A 16,357-nucleotide genomic window follows, 5' to 3' on the forward strand; every position below is an offset into this window, starting at 1 on the left:
ATAATGCATGAAACGTCAACGATTAAAAGGTAACTAATACTCAGTACTCTTTCCACCAATGGTAGATTTCCAACAAAGGTTCCTCCGCTTTGAGATTGTAGGACGGGTCGGCTGCCGTCCCAAAGCGTCAGGATTTGCAGAGTTAGGAGTGAGACTCAGCGTCAACACAGGACCTGTCAGCTCAGCTGGTAGAGCTCGTGTCCCGTGTACAGAGGCCTTGTCCTCACTGCAGGGGCTCAGGGTTCAAGTCTGACCTGTGACCCTTTGCTGCATGTCTTCCCCCCTCTCTCTCATCCTCTTTCCTGTCACCTCTCTGAGCTCTCCTGTCAATTAAGAAAAAAAAAACAACTAAATAAACAGAAACTTAAAATCCGATCTGTGGTACTTGTTGCTGCATGTCATCTCCTGTCTTTCTCATCCTTTTTGCTGCCACTTTTCAGCTGTAGTATCCAATAAAGCCATTAAAAAAGGGCCAAAATAAAACAAATCAAACAAAAAATAAACTATCCACACAGGGTAACTGGAGCTTCTGGGACCTCTGGACTTAAGAGCCCTGTGGTAATTAACTACGTGACCCATTCTGCCCATTGTAGAAAACAGGTGAAACACAGCAGATAAAATCATTTTGAGAAATGCATTTTTAGCATCATTTCTCTTCACTCATACCAGCCGAGATAAAAAAAAAAACTGTTCCTACTATAAATAGAAAAAAAACGTCTAAGAAACTGTGACTTCCTGTTTGCAAATCATATGTTTCCACTCCATCAGCAGAAGACTGGTCCGACAAAGAGACGCTCGTGAGGAGTTGCACGGTTTAACGTCGACCGTTCACACTTCACTCCGCTTCATTTTCACTTTATATTCAGCTTTATGTGGATTAATTTAGCTGTATATGTGTGCGTGCGTGCGTGTGTGTGTGTGTGTGCGCTGCACGAGGACAATGCTGCGGTTCTTCGCCGTCCGCGCGTCAACGGAATCCCGTAGTGCGTCATCCAACGTCTATTCTCTCTAACACGCGCCGTGATTGGCCGCCGGCTGGAAATCTCCCCGCCCACCGGCCGGCCTTGTATGGAAACCTTGTCGACGTCATGGGTACAACACAGCTGGTATAAATGCGCCGAGGCGCTCCGAGCGGAGGGACTACTCTCAGCTGGGAGACTCTGAGACATGACTGGTGATCGTTTGTGGAGTACAGACAGTTCAAAACACTTGTAGACCACCGGACAGGTAAGAGACACTTGTTTTTGTTTTTGTTTTTTTGTTTTTTTTTAATGCAGCAGACTTCTTGAATGCGGAAACGAGTCATTTATAAACGTTAAAGCTCCACCTGGGCGTGAAAAATGACTTTAAATCAAACAGAGTATTCACCGACAGCACATTTATTGCACTTGGAGACAGAATGAAGTGCAGCAGGGAGGTCGCTGCACTGTTTTATATAAGATAATATGTGCATCGTAATATTTGGCACATGTGAGGCTCATACAGTATGTTGGCACTGTGCCCCTGTCTGAAAGCCAACCCCACTAACTGTACCTCCTAGGCATGTGCAGCTGACTATATTTACTGCATAGTAACATGTGATGATAGAAGATTTAAGACTGTTGCTATGAAGAGCAGAACACTTTATAGCTTTACTCGTGAAATTAAGGATGTTAATTGATGTCTGTGCGCCACACCCCCCTGGCATCTGTTTCAGTGTGTAGCAACTGATTTAAGGCAGCCTTTCACTGGGGTTAAAATGTTACCTGTTTGCACCATTAAAGGATTATGGATTATTTTATTGTAGTTTATTTAAGAGGGGACAATGCAAATTAATGGAAATTATATTCAAATTGAAATATCGATATTGTGTTAATTACACACATATGATAATATCGTGTGAATAATCCAGCAAAAATGTTCGGCCTTGTTCATCTTTTGTTCATGAGTTCATCTGGTTGCCTTTTCATTAATAATTGAGTGAAATTGTTCTCCTTGTACACTTTTTTTAAAGTTTTGGTTGCAGACTATCTCCACCTCAGTACACTGAGGACATCAGGGGCAAAGGGGCAGGTGGCAAAGCACCCTTAGCTCCCCACTCTGCACATTTCATCTGTAGTGCGAAGGCAGACAGTTAAGAGAAATACGTATAGAATGACATTACAATCAAGCAGATCACTTACATAGTGGGGAGAGTAGGACGTATGTGTGTATTAATCATCCAATGCTTTAATTGCTTCTGTCGGAGCTGCCACACAGTAAACCTCGGCCTGTATATTAGTCCAGCACATGAATACTAATGAACAAGGAGGAAAACGAGGGCCGCAGATGCTCGTTTCTGCCCCGGGGACCTCCAGCAGATTAACTGACCATGGCTTGAAGGTTTGAGATAAAGATGGGAGAAAAACAAGTTAACATTTCTGATCATGTCTTTTTCAGTCTTGCAGCCATGACTTGCGTCCACCCCCAGCATGCATCCCAGCCCTGTGAGATCAACCTTGGCAGCTCGGAGCTTCAAAGCACAGACTTTATCTCCAGGCTCGCTGTCGATATGAGCAGCCAACGGGACCACCTCTCTGCTCAGTCCCTGCCAAGCATCAACTCCCTGGTGGGCACTCAGGCGGGCGAGTTTGACGCGTACTCATGTCAGTTCACCGCAGCTCCTGCCCATGTCGCTCCGGCGTTGGGCCAGGAGACTCCTTTCAAGCTGGATGACCTCCAGGTTTACGGCTGCTATCCTGGAGCGTTCACGTTGAGTTTCCCAGATGGGGCTGCTTCCCCTGCTGGGTCAGATTATTTCGGCAGCCCCGCTTCGGCCTCGTCTCCTTCAACACCCGGGTTCCAGAGTCAGCATGCATCCAACTGGGATTCAGCCTTCGGGCCATACTCGCCCAGTCCAGGATACTGGGCGACAGAGGACACCTCAGTGCCTCATGCGCCCTCTTTCTTCACGTTTGGCTCAGGGTCTGTGGAGGATATGTCTCATGTGGGACAGCAGCAGGATCCTTTCGGCATGATCCACAATCACCCAGCTGCAATGGATTTCTCATCTTTGGTGATGGAGCAAGCTCATAACCTTGATGGCACTGAGCAACTGGATGGGAGCTTATCACCTAAGTTAAAGAGTCCTGGTGGAAACGAGGGCTGCTGTGCCGTGTGCGGGGACAATGCCTCCTGTCAGCACTACGGGGTTCGCACCTGTGAGGGATGCAAAGGATTTTTCAAGGTAACAAGATAACACTTCAATCATTTACACTATTTGTTCCTATGTGCCTTCTAAATAAATGGGGTTTCAAGTATTTCTTTCTTTTTATTTCACAGCGTACAGTCCAAAAAAATTCCAAGTACGTTTGCCTCGCCAACAAAGACTGCCCTGTGGACAAGAGGAGGCGGAATCGATGCCAGTTCTGCCGTTTCCAGAAGTGTCTCACTGTAGGCATGGTGAGGGAAGGTGAGTTCACTACAAACCCAGATGAATCGTGGCTGAATTAAAGCGGTTAAACCTGAGAGTAACAGTTGATGTCACTATTCGTCTAGTTGTGAGAACGGATAGCCTGAAAGGACGGAGAGGTCGCCTGCCGTCCAAGCCTAAAGTCGTCCCAGACGTGACATCCGCTGTGTCTCCAGTGAGCATGATCGCTTCACTTGTGAGGGCCCACATCGACTCAAACCCTGGCGTAGGGAAACTGGATTACTCCAAGGTAAAAAAAACAAAAACATAGCCCCTATTTTTTAAAAACTCTTTAGGAATGTTTGATTACTCACTTGAACCTCTCTGCTGTCTCTAATTTCAGTATGACGAGACAGAAGTCACTGCGAACCAGAAAGAGGACGCTAACGACATCAGACGGTTTTACGACTTACTCACAGCCTCCATGGAGGTCATCAGGAAGTGGGCGAAGAGCATCCCGGGTTACTCGGAGTTCTGCGCAGAGGATCAGGAGCTGCTGCTGGAGTCTGCGTTCGTTGAGCTCTTCATCTTGCGCCTCGCATATCGGTGAGTGCGGCTTCCTCAGGCCTCGGATTTAGTCCCGCCCCTTTCCGGTGTGCCCAGTTGGACCTTATTTTGGGAATGAAAAGTCAACGGTAGGGCTGTGTATCGTTAAAAAATTTTGATAGCGGTACCGATACCAATACCTTGACTTCAGTAACGCTGCCTGAACGTTTCTGAATCCTGAATCCATTTTTAACTAAAGATTACATTACACATACATGTGGTGAGCCGGGTCTCCTGCATGTCTTGAGACAGCCAATCACCACTGTCAGATCGTGGCACAACCAGCATGCTGCATGCTTATTGGCTCACTGACGCTGATGAGATGAACTCCTGAACTCCTGGTACTGAAATTTGGTTTCAAATGTCATGACATTTTTGATACTCGATAGTATCGTGGCAATTCAGACGGTGCCGTAAAGTACCAAAGTTTGATTCCCAGCCTAGCCTAATCAGGTTTTTGATCCCGTTCGAATTGTGCCATGAATAACACATGCGTTTGTCAATATGAAAGAGAATATTTCAAGCAAGTTGAGGTATGTTGTAAAAGACAATAAAATATAATTTAGTTTTGTGTAAAACTGCTCAGCGAACTACATCTACATGTGTGGATCATGGCACAATTCAAACAGGATCAAAAAAGTATTTTTTCATTCACTATCATACATATTTTTTCTAAAATAAGGTCCCATGTTGGTCCACCGGAAGAGTCATGACTTATAGCAATGAACTAACACTAAGCAGTTGAATTTCATCCTGTTACGTTTAATAACTATGGTGTTTTTTTTCTTTTAAAGTTCCAATCCTGAAACGGAAAAGCTCATCTTCTGCAACGGGGCCGTGCTTCACAAAACGCAGTGTGTCCGAGGCTTTGGAGACTGGATTGACTCCATCTTGGAGTTTTCTCAAGCCCTCCACCGCATGAAGCTCGACGTCTCCTCCTTCTCCTGTCTCACAGCCCTCGTCATAATCACCGGTAGTTACCCATCCTTTAACACAGCTAACTTTAGACAGGGGGACACCAGGTTCAAACCCGGTTACTTTTATGGTGCAGGGACAACAGTTGTCATTGGTGAAGACAATACAAGGCAGTTACACAACACACGATTGGCACAACAGGTGTATGACAAAATGTAACGCGACCTCGTGTATAGTGCAGAGGTGTAATATATCACAGCAGACTAAACATAACCACAATGCAGGTTTACATTTAGCGTCGAGGGAATGTTCCAATGTAGCACCATTCACACCGGGTGTCCACTTCACTGTAGTATCCCACTTGTGTACATATAGTTATATAGTTAATATGTTTTATCTAAAGATTATTAAAATCAAATGAGCAAAGGAAATGATTAGATCAGATTTGTCATTGTTTGCATTCTCTATAGTCAGCGTGTGTCATAAAGTCAAAATAATGGCTCTAACTTTGTCTCTAACGTGTGTCTTATTTTTCTTCTGCAGACCGACATGGTCTTAAAGAGCCTGCACGTGTGGAGGACTTGCAGAACCAGCTCATCACCTGCCTTAAAGATCACGTTTCTGGCTGCGGTTCCACCTCTTTGCGGCCCAACTATTTGTCCAGACTTCTCGGGAAGCTGCCTGAGCTCAGGACTCTGTGCACTCAAGGCCTCCAGCGCATCTTTTACCTTAAACTAGAAGATATTGTTCCTCCTCCGCCCATTGTGGACAAAATCTTCATGGACACGCTTCCGTTTTGAGTGGAGTTGATATGAGAGCCAAAGAGAACAGACTGAGCGCTCATACTTCAGGTGGTGTTAAGTGAAACTGCAAGAAGAAAAAGCAGAAGAATCCTGAGGGATTGTGCAGCTCCAATTCTTCTGAATTATCAAGTGAATGAGTTATAAAACATGCAGAGTCATCACTCTGCAGACAGGCCAGCTTATGGACCAAAAGGTGACTGTTTACACACGACAACAAGGTGCCACGAATGGAAACATTTCTGATGGAGGGAGGACTCCACTTGCACTTTCCAAACAGTTACAAATTGAATACCAATAATATGTTTGCCATTATTTTATTTTTATTTTTTTTGTAAAAGATCTATTTTTGTGCAGTGGATGACTGTAAATTGCACATGAAACATCCGACTAAGCATTATATTTCTGTTTAGATTTAAAAACTTCAGGTGTTCCAACATTACAAAATTATTTCACCGAACCACTTTACAGCCCCTCAAACTGATGTTCGGTGAGTTCGCACCCATCAGTGTCCAAAGCATCCACCACTCAAATCTCCAGTTTGCTTTATAATGCCACCATACGTATTTGGTGATAATAAAGTAGGTAAAACCTACAGAATTATTCAGAAGTATCATTCATGTATCATGAATAGACATTGAGCAGCTAATACTGTATACTGTGTATCATCCAGTACAGTCTTATACACTGGTTTGTATGTAAATTATTTGTAATCTGTTTTAAACCCGCTCATGTTATTGCCACATGAACTGCATTCTGTAGTTTGGGGAAAATGCTATTTTTGTTTTGGCTGTTTTATTTTTACTTAAGAAGTTATATTTTATTGCCGCTGAACATAAAATAAAAAAGGTGCATATTACAGCTGCTTCTGTCATCTTTACTCTAATATAGGTAGAGAAGTATACAGAGTTTGGCAGTTCCTTCAGATGAAGTTGAGTTATAATTAATTCAAATGTGTTGTTAAAGTTAAAACGGTCAAACTCTGCACCAACAGAAGCTCCTCTCTCCTGCAGGAAACACTGCTCCAGAAACGCCTCATCAGTAATCCCGCCTTTAATTTTGTGATTTAGTGACATCACACTACATCACCATGTCACATATTTGCATAATTTATGCCCAGTGGCTAGTTTGGTACAGAGGAATTCACTTAGCACAACTGCTCTGTTGTTGTTAGTGGTGCTGGGTCAGGCGTGTGTGAGCTGACCAATCAGAGAAGACCAGGTATTCGATACATAGTAACATAGTGAAAAATACTTCATTACTGTGCTTACTGTACTGATTTTTCAGGTATCTGTACTTTACTTGAATATTTACGTTTTACTTTTACATCCCACATGTTAACACAAATGTCTGTACTTTTTAAAATATTTTTTACTCTATATTATAAGCAGAATTAGTAGGATTTGCAAGTTGCGATCTGTAAACACAACAGTCAAAGTTGGCCCCTTCCTCTTGGATTTTGGGTAAAATAATTTAATCGTAGGCTCTTCTAGGCTTTCCAAATTTTATTGGACCTAATGGCTCGAATTCTGACAGTGAAATGAGTCATTTCGCAGGGGTTGTGACACTCAAAATAATTTACCCCCCTGTTGACATACTCTTCTTTCAAAATGTTAGTGAAATGCGTCATGTGATGATGTAATTACACGGTTTGGCCACTACAAAAAAACTGGCTTCAAAGCCTGGCGCTCGTCCTGGGGCACCAGCTTGCTGTCTGTTCATTACTAGCTTGCAGCTAGTAATGAACAGGACACCGCCTCCAAAGATGTGTCCATACTTAATACAACGTCCTTGGTTGACAACCAAAAACACAACGAACAGGGCAAAATAAAAAAATACAAGCAGAGGGTCACTGCAGCTACAGACACCACCACACATTTGTAGTGGGCTGTTATTTGTGATGACTGAGAGGGATTCTGCTCATTCTGCCTTCAAACTAGTTAGTCTACTGTTAATTCTTCCTTCGTGTGGCAGTGCTGTGCCTGCAGCCTGTTCGCCTGAATCAAGTGAAACTTCTTTTGGCAACAGATGAGAACATACTGCTGAAAAATGTACCCCTGTTCACCTCCCGCCCAGTTATGTGCTGGTCCCCTTTTAGAAACTTCTGAAATTCTCAGTCCAGTCTCAAGTGTCCCAGACTCCTTAATCATTGTATAATGTCACATTCTCACATGCAAGTGTGTGTCGAAACATGAATGTACCCCTTTTACGGTTTGAAATGAAATATGGAAAAACTGCAAGTCAGGATACTAAAAGATTATTTATAGATTAAAGAAAACTCAGGTGCACCTGTTAATAGCACGAGGGCATCTGTGATCCACCATGATCATCCAAAACAAGCAAAGTCAGCTGGAAAACAGAGGCCTAGGATCATGAATGGTTGGCGATGATTAATTAAGGTGTGATTACTTTACGAATATTCACAGTCCAGAAGATAAAGCTTATGTGGTGGAAAGACCAACTGACAATTTCATCCTCAGAGCCATGCAGCTAGCTGAGGATGAATTTATTTTTTTCCCACTCTCTTTAACATTGCCAGAGGGCGATTTTTGGACATTTTCCGAACCAGGCTACAGCTTAAAGTAAAGTCCTTGTAAAAGCTTTAATGCATTTGTCTGATAGTATCACGTATGCACAATGCATCCTGCTTACGAAATAGAAAGAACTAAGAGCCCTTTACAGAGGAAGTTCTTGTATATGACAGAGTTGGAGGACTTGATAAGCTTGCATAAGAGCAGATGGATGAGGTCAGCATCACTCTGATAACAGACCACATGAGAGGGATGGTGCACTCATAAGGAGAAGGTGGGCAGGACAGGGCTCTAGTGATCTACCCATCATGCCTCAGCGGAAACTAGGGGAAAGCGAGAGCAACTTTAATGTGCCGGGTTTGAGTATGAAATGCCAGTGATAATAGACGATCACAAGCTTCAGATAGAGTTACGGGATTAGACTCCTGTTCCAGAGTACAAACTGTCCACTAAACATTGTGCAGGAGTCTAATGTCTGTGGGAATGTCACATTTATAAAACAAGATCAACAGAGAGGCTTTGATTTCACTTCCAGGCGACAAGCCCGGGGTGCATGCCTGAAACTTGTTTGCAGTGTCCAGCAGCCGTCGCGAGTTTGATGAGTTTCATAAGAGTCACATCACAGTGAGATTAGCTTTGTGATGTCATGAACCGTCTGCCCTGTCACAACCCAAATCCTAGAAGAGTCTGTGAAATACAAAAACTTGCAGCAGATATCTGAATATATACCAAAATATCTGTTCAGGTTATAACATAAGGCAGCCTGCTCAACATCACAAATAATCATTTGAAACAAGTGAAAAAGGTGTTTTAGTCGCATGGAAATGAAGCTAACAAGCATCACATGAAGTATCTCTGCTCTCTGATTTATGGTTACTAATGTCATTATAATTTTTGTGATGTTTCTCTGGTATTTTGGTTGTATTCATTCAATCTAATTTAACAACACTTAAAGTGTACAGCCCTGCTAGCGGCTCTGTGAGGCTGTACTAAATGCTAAACATCTGCATACCCACAGTGAGAATGCTAATATGTCGTATGTCGTCTGTGATTAACAAGTTCTGTTACTCAGACTTACAGAAGGTCCTCCACAGGCAGTGTGTTGTACTGGGCACTCACTCTGGGACAAGATGTACTGAGGCTATTTAGTTTCATTTTAGATGCTGGTGTGGGGGAGCCTAAATATGGGTCCGGCATTAGATTTCGAGCCAAAAAGTGGGAAAGGGTTGATTGATTTATTACAGATCAATAGCAACAATAACATTATTTTTGAGGTAAAAATCATTCAGTATATTACATTAGACACACTATGTTCATCCAGGTCATGGTAAATCTAAGCACTGTGTCGTACGCAATTGGACTTGTTTCAGTTTCTTGAAGAGGTTTCACCTCTCATCTTGGATGACACACTACATTTTCTTTAAAGATGAAACTGACATTTAAATAAGTTTACATGCATAATATAATCATTGCCAATGCTGGAAAGTAACATAATACCTTTACTCAAGTACTGAACTTGACAGTTGTGAGCAGGGCCGTAACCAAACCCCCAGGAACATCACCGGGTTTTGAAGCCAATTTGACATAGTGGCGAAACCTTGTAATTACAACGTCACATTTCCCATAAGCTTACACTGCGAAATTAGCGCTGCAAATCAGCGAATACCTTTGTTGTTAGCATCACAACCCCCATAAAATGACTCACTATCAGAATTTGATCCATCTGGTCGCAAACCAACTTTAAAGCAGGAGTATGGAGCTTTTGTCTGCGCCTTGTGGCAGCGAGATTTCTCTGCTGTAAGCTCTTGCTCCTCTCGTAAGTTTTCGAATTTTGAAGAAAATGCAGCTACAGGTGTACCAGTGCAGTGTCTCTACAGACACAACATTTAAAAACTGTACTATACTGCAAAATACAGAGGTTTTAGACTCCAATTCTGATGTAAATGTTCCATTGAATTCACATCACCACTGTTGTTGGAATCATCTGCCCTCTCAAGTGGTTGCCAGTTTGTCGTAGCTAACGTTGCTAATGCTAGCCAGCAAACACTATTGTCACTAAGGATAGCTAGCTAATGTTTTTTCCCACAAACTGGCAACTACTGACGAAACACAGATACCACGTGATACCAACGGCGTAATACTGTTGGCTGACAAACCTTGTTAGAAGCTGGAACCAACCATCAGAATTCTTACATAGAGATAAGCAAAACAATTATTTTGCATACAGTCATCAACTGTATTGGAGTTTCTAGATATTGCGCCTGTTAAGTCAATAAAAGCAATTTGTTCTTTTAATTATTGCATCTATTTATCTGTGATATTTTCACTGATCTGATAAATAGCCAATAATGTAAATTTCCCATAATTTAACCAATAATTTATAGGCCAGATTTAAATCATGCATCCCTACTTATGAGAACATGTGGTTGCTGATGAGTCTTTACTTATGTAGAAGTTTGAGTGCAGGATTTTATACATGTAGGGCAGTATTTTCAGTGTAGTATTGCCAATTTCATTAGAATCTTTTGTCGTATTTTTATTCTTTTACATTTTTGAAAAAGGTGCTTTTATATTGCCTCATGTTTCTTGGTTTAAAAGGTGCACAATGTAGTTTTAGAGAAGAAAATTCAAACTCAGAATGTTAACAAGTGAATAAACAAGCTGTTCTCAGAGGAAAGTTAAGTTTTATGTCTAAGGCACTTAGTAAAAAAAATAGATTCTCATAAGGAAAAATCAGAGTTCAACACCAAACGTACTTAAGACTAATAAAACACCTGAAGAGCTTTTTATGTTTCCAGCTTATTCAGATTTTTTAAAAAGTCTTGTCACAAGTCAAGTCATATTCAACTGGCAGCATCAGTTCCTGCTGGCAGCTTCGCCCACAGGTACGACCACCAATGACATGAAAGTTTGAGTCCTGCTGAGCACCAATTAACATCACCAACTGGGTGACTGCATGAGTTCTATGACATGAAATTCGATGACAAGTTCGAAAGCATTTCCCCCTGTAAACAGTACGTATGTACAGTAACATAAAGCACATCTAAGAGGAGGCAGTGGTTCCTCGACAGGCCTGAGGGGTCATATAGAAACCACAGATACTGCACGTACCCTGTCCGGAGGAGTCATATCTCATCTTTACACATGGTGACAGGGCAGCACAGAGCCCCTCCGAACACTTCCAATAATAGCCACAACTAAAATAGACAGTCATCACATGAAATCAATAATGCCACTTAGATATGACAGAGTGTGCTGGCTAGACGCCCACACACTGGGATTATCCTGACACTCATCAACGCGAGCTCCCTCCTATAGCCTTCATCTGAAGCATTTTCTCATAAAAACTAATGTCAGCTGCCTCATGTGACACTTTATGCATGAAACGTGTCTGTATGCAGAATATCTGATACTAAGAGGAGCCACTTGAATCAAAAGGAGATAATCAAATCAAGGAGTCAAGTTTCAAAAGGACTGGAAAGTTGGAAAAGAACATTGACGAGTACTGCCACCTAGTGGCCGTACAATGACATGCTGCTTCTAAAGATATGAGTGATAAAGGGTTTACCACCTAATGAATTGATATTGCTAATAACATGCCCAGTCCTGCAATGCATGTACTGTATCAAGCCTAATCCAGTATCAAACTAATTAGCCCTGTATCACTCTGAATATTTAAACCACCCATAACTGCTCAACCATAATTTAAGATCACTGGATCCACATCGAACTGTTCTCAAACATAGAAGCCAGCTGCGAAAATACACCTTTTTTCCCCCCCATAGTGTATTCTGGGTTGAGACCCATCCTCCATCCAGGTTTCGTGACAATCTGTTTGGTAGTTTTAGTGTAATCCTGCTGGCAAAACCAACCAACAAACAGACACAGGTAAACGCATCACCTCCATCCCAAATCATTATTGTCAAACTGCTAGTTATTTAAAGCAGTACCCATTGCATCATGCTATTAAATTATATTTTCAGAATAAAACACTCAAATTATTTGCATTGAACACCTTTAATAAAAAAACATGCAGTTGTTTACAACCCCATTCATTTCTGTAACAGGGGTGATGCAAGACAATACTAGATCCAACAAGGGGTCATTTCTTTTTCAACTTTTGCAAAAATGTAAATCTTTGGTTGGGCAAGAACTTAAGAACAACTTTAAAAAGGAACTATCCATGCATGCATGCATGCATACATACATACAATAAGCCTCCCAACAGAGACCTATGAATATACAGTAAACCCAAATTGAGTCTCATAGCTCGGACCATGGGAGGGTATTTGGCATTCTAAAAGATGGACCAAGGTTGTTGGTGGGCCTCCTGTCCTGTCTGCAGAGAAACATGACAAAAGACAATCAAGACACAATAGTTAAACAAAGAAAACGTGTGAACAAGTTCAAAGATTGCTGGAACAGACCACTTACACTTCTTTCAATACCGTGTCCACGCCCCACACAAAAGGAACAGCAGAATCGTCAGCCTCTGCAAGACAAAAACACCTTTAACTTTACAGACACTTCATTACAAATCCATCTGTTGAAGTCTGGCTCAGAGTACACACGAGGAGAAATATTGTTGAGTATAAAGCTTCAGAGACTGTGCATTGAATATGTCAAACTAGGTTAATAATACCTTCGTCCCAATCTTCAGTCATGTTCGGGTTCACCCATGTACTGACCGGGACCTGCCATTTAGTGTGTCCACACTGTGCCCTTGAAGCTGTAAACAGAGCATAAGTCAATTTAGAAACACTGTCAGCATATGTTGACGCTGCAGTATAAGAAAGACAATCAGGGGATGATCTTACCCTGCTCAGCGTCCACAGATATTCTGTCCTCACAGGTTTCGGTATGGTGAGTCAGCTCATGCTTGGGGACCAGGTGGCGAGCATTGAAAGGGCAGGTTTTCAGTTCACTGGCAAGTTTGGGATGATTCTACAAATTGGTGAGGGAGAAGTAATAATCAAACCTCTGCACTCTGTATGTTACTCTGTGAATCGAATTATGGACAAACATGCACATGGCACAAGTGTAATGATATACACACACACACAAATCAGCCACAACGTAAAAATGTCAAACAAGAAAAGTGAATTTGATGCGAATCCTCCTGATTTGAATTTTTTTAGAAATCAGTCTATATATGGCTTTGTTTGTTTCGACTTTTGTACTGATCTATAAGAAGAAATTAATTTTTAAGTAATTTTTCTTCCGTGATAAACCCTTACATCATTATCACCATAGAGCTTGTTTTTCTACCAAAGGACAATATCAGTACTTTAATTTGATGTGAGCGTCGAAATCCTCAGTTTTGTGGAATGAAAAGTGGAGCCTGTTTCTGGAGTGCCATTGCCATGGAAGGGCGTACCTGTTCTACAACCATGTGTGAGCGGGTGGGTGGTGTGTCTCAGACCCAAGGTTTCTCAGCAGAACACTGAGAACACTGTTTTGTAACAAGAAGGCTAATCGCCTCACATGTTATGGTAGAGTCTTGCAAACGCAGGTGAATGACTATGACACTTTAAATTTTGTCTTATGGGTTCCAAATTTCAGCAAATAAGTACCGAAGTCAAAATAAACAGAGTTATATAGGGTGATCTCTATTAAAATGCAGAACAGAAGCGACCATGCAAATTTACTTCCGATAGTTGTGATACATTACACATCACAATCAACTTGTCAACTTCATGTTGAAGAAAGAGAATGAATTAATCAAGTTTTTGTTCAAAATTCTTAAATTTGAAAATTCCTTGACAACCAGGCAAAGTCCATCTTCTGATGAAGATCAGCTGTGATACAATTGAAAGCTTCAGCACAGCCATTTAAGCCCCGCGATTATACAGTTTTGTCAACTTATGTTTAATGACAAGAATGGACTTTATCGATATGATAAACAGCAATGACAAAAGAAAATATGCCAGACATACATTCAGTTGCCAATAGAACAGTCCAGCAATAAATTTACCCTTCAGTTTTTGTTTAAACTGTTTTAGAGGTGGTTATTTTAGGGGCTGCAGTTTGTGCTGTTGAACTGTTTTGCATTATAGATCTACAATCTTTGTCCTTACCTGCTGGTTTTCGGTGAAATAAAGAAGCACTCAACTCACCTTCTTGCACTTAATCAGATGGTAAGGGAAGCGGCAGGCTCGGATCTGGTGGTTCTTATCAAAGGGACAAGGGAGAAGTTTGTCCGGGTCACAGTTCCCTTTATCTTTAAAAATCAGAAAAAAACAATTAATTCTCTTCACCCAATAGCCCTTACTAAACCAGATGACAACTTAATGTGGATGAATATATTTAGCATTACCAGATTCCTCTGGTAGCTGGGCTCTCTCAGAGGACGCAGTCCTGTTTGGACCAGTGCTTGATCCAAATCGGATGACGGTCGTCATTTTGGGTTAGGTCACGTCCGCCTGGATGAGAAAAAGTTAAATACCATCAGTGTACTAGGAGCACGTGCAGCTTTTTAAAAACTGGAGAACCACGACAACAACCAATCAGATTCAACCTTCAGGACTCTGTCCAACTGTGCAGGTTACCCCGCAGGTGTGCCTAGTTATGGCCTGAAAGTGTGATTGCTTGATGCTGTGGGTTTGTTTTTATTGTTTTTTTATTCAAAACACAGTCCGCCACCTCCAGTGTTTGCAGTTTCCAACCTGCCTCTTTGAGGAGCACGGAATGCGTTTCACCTGGATGGTATTAAACAAATGTATTTGTTTATATTTAACAAATATTTGGTTTAATTTGCAGGTACATTTTGAAGATATTGACGTGTAAAAATGCTCATTTTTCTAAAAACATTCGACAAGTTTGTTAGCTAGCTCACCGTTCATGCGGAATACATTTGGCCCGCGGCCATGTTTGCTAGCAAAAAAAAAGCAAGTCGTGAGCTAGCTAATAAAACTAGTACACCTACCTGCTGGAGCAAAGCCAAACCTACATATTTAAAATGGTAAAATCTTAACGTTTCTAAACGTGTTGACAAGTTTTTATAAAAAATGTAGCATTACCGTTAAAAGTAGCCCTGCGTCCAGCTCCTGACCAGCGAAAATACTTCGTAACTCTGCCCGCCCCTCGGGTTTTTAGATATCATCGCGAGAAATCACGTGACTTCCGGCTCGGGCTAAATTCTTCACGCTCTTTGTGTGTGATTAATTTAACATCTGTTGAAATGATTAAAAACACATTCAAACTAGCCCAAACGTTACTTACTGTATTTAGTTACTTTAGCTAATTATTGTTACCTCAAATAGTTTTGAGTAGTTTAATCTGTAGTGATAAACTTTATATTATAAGATGATCATGTGCTTTGAAATGTCTGCTCGTTAATGTTGCAGAGATTGCAAAAATAGGACTACAATATTTCCGTCTGAAATGCAGTATGATAAAACAGAAATACTTAGTATTTGAGTGATTGAGTGAGTAGTTAAGTCTCATGCAACTGTGCACATTGCATACATTTTGGCAATGGTGTTTGTATTTTTCTTTTAAATGTCAACATCAGCTCATATCATATTAGAAACAAACCGCTAAAACTGTTGTACATATTATGCAACATTAAAACCCATTAAAACTTTTTTTCAACCCGCTGCCATTACAGTATAAAACCATGCATCCCATTTTATCAGGCTTTCATTCTGTGGCCCTTTTGCATTTAAAAAATTTTTTTTTACACTTGATAAGGTAATTTAGGCCAAATACAAGTTATTTTCCCTTGTGTCCTCAAGGGCGCTTTGCATCATAATATAACTTAACACTCATGCAACTGATAAAAAAAACACATTTAGTATAAAAAATGTTCCATGTGAAAAAACTGCCATAAAAATACTATAAGTATACAGAAAATACATTTTTTTGTTTTGTTGTTTTTTCGTTTAAAAATACAGTGGCATCATGTAAACAAATTGGTATTTAAAGGGTTAAAATCCTGAAAATGAATGAATATTTATTTTATTATCAGGGCTGATGTTGGACGAAAAATGTAACCCAGTGAAAGCTGAAAACAATAATAATATATAGTATTTTTTATGACAGTTTTTGACATGGAACTTTTTTTCTGACTAAATGTGGTCTGAATAAAAAAAACCCAATAATCTTCAAAAAATATTTATTTTATCAGTTGAATG

The 16,357-nt window shown here is 41.0% G+C and overlaps 2 protein-coding genes across 2 annotated transcripts; one reads left to right on the forward strand and one right to left on the reverse strand.

The window, feature by feature from the left end:
- The first annotated feature begins 1,110 nt into the window (after window positions 1-1,110).
- Window positions 1,111-6,550, forward strand: nr4a1 (nuclear receptor subfamily 4, group A, member 1). The gene is made up of 7 exons (XM_084366882.1): window positions 1,111-1,227; window positions 2,419-3,205; window positions 3,301-3,430; window positions 3,517-3,680; window positions 3,774-3,976; window positions 4,771-4,949; window positions 5,435-6,550. Exons 2-7 carry the CDS (start codon window positions 2,429-2,431, stop codon window positions 5,689-5,691), a joined length of 1,710 nt encoding a protein of 569 aa, XP_084223008.1. The 5' UTR covers window positions 1,111-1,227; window positions 2,419-2,428; the 3' UTR covers window positions 5,692-6,550.
- A 5,670-nt stretch (window positions 6,551-12,220) lies between these two features.
- On the reverse strand, window positions 12,221-15,351 carry gtsf1 (gametocyte specific factor 1). The gene is made up of 7 exons (XM_084365624.1): window positions 15,242-15,351; window positions 14,539-14,644; window positions 14,339-14,442; window positions 13,040-13,166; window positions 12,865-12,951; window positions 12,657-12,714; window positions 12,221-12,561 (listed from the first exon to the last, which is right to left on the reverse strand). Exons 2-7 carry the CDS (start codon window positions 14,621-14,623, stop codon window positions 12,486-12,488), a joined length of 537 nt encoding a protein of 178 aa, XP_084221750.1. The 5' UTR covers window positions 14,624-14,644; window positions 15,242-15,351; the 3' UTR covers window positions 12,221-12,485.
- Window positions 15,352-16,357: the final 1,006 nt, after the last annotated feature.

Source organism: Pagrus pagrus (assembly GCF_965226575.1).
Source record: "Pagrus pagrus genome assembly, chromosome: 11".
Taxonomy (NCBI): domain Eukaryota; kingdom Metazoa; phylum Chordata; class Actinopteri; order Spariformes; family Sparidae; genus Pagrus; species Pagrus pagrus.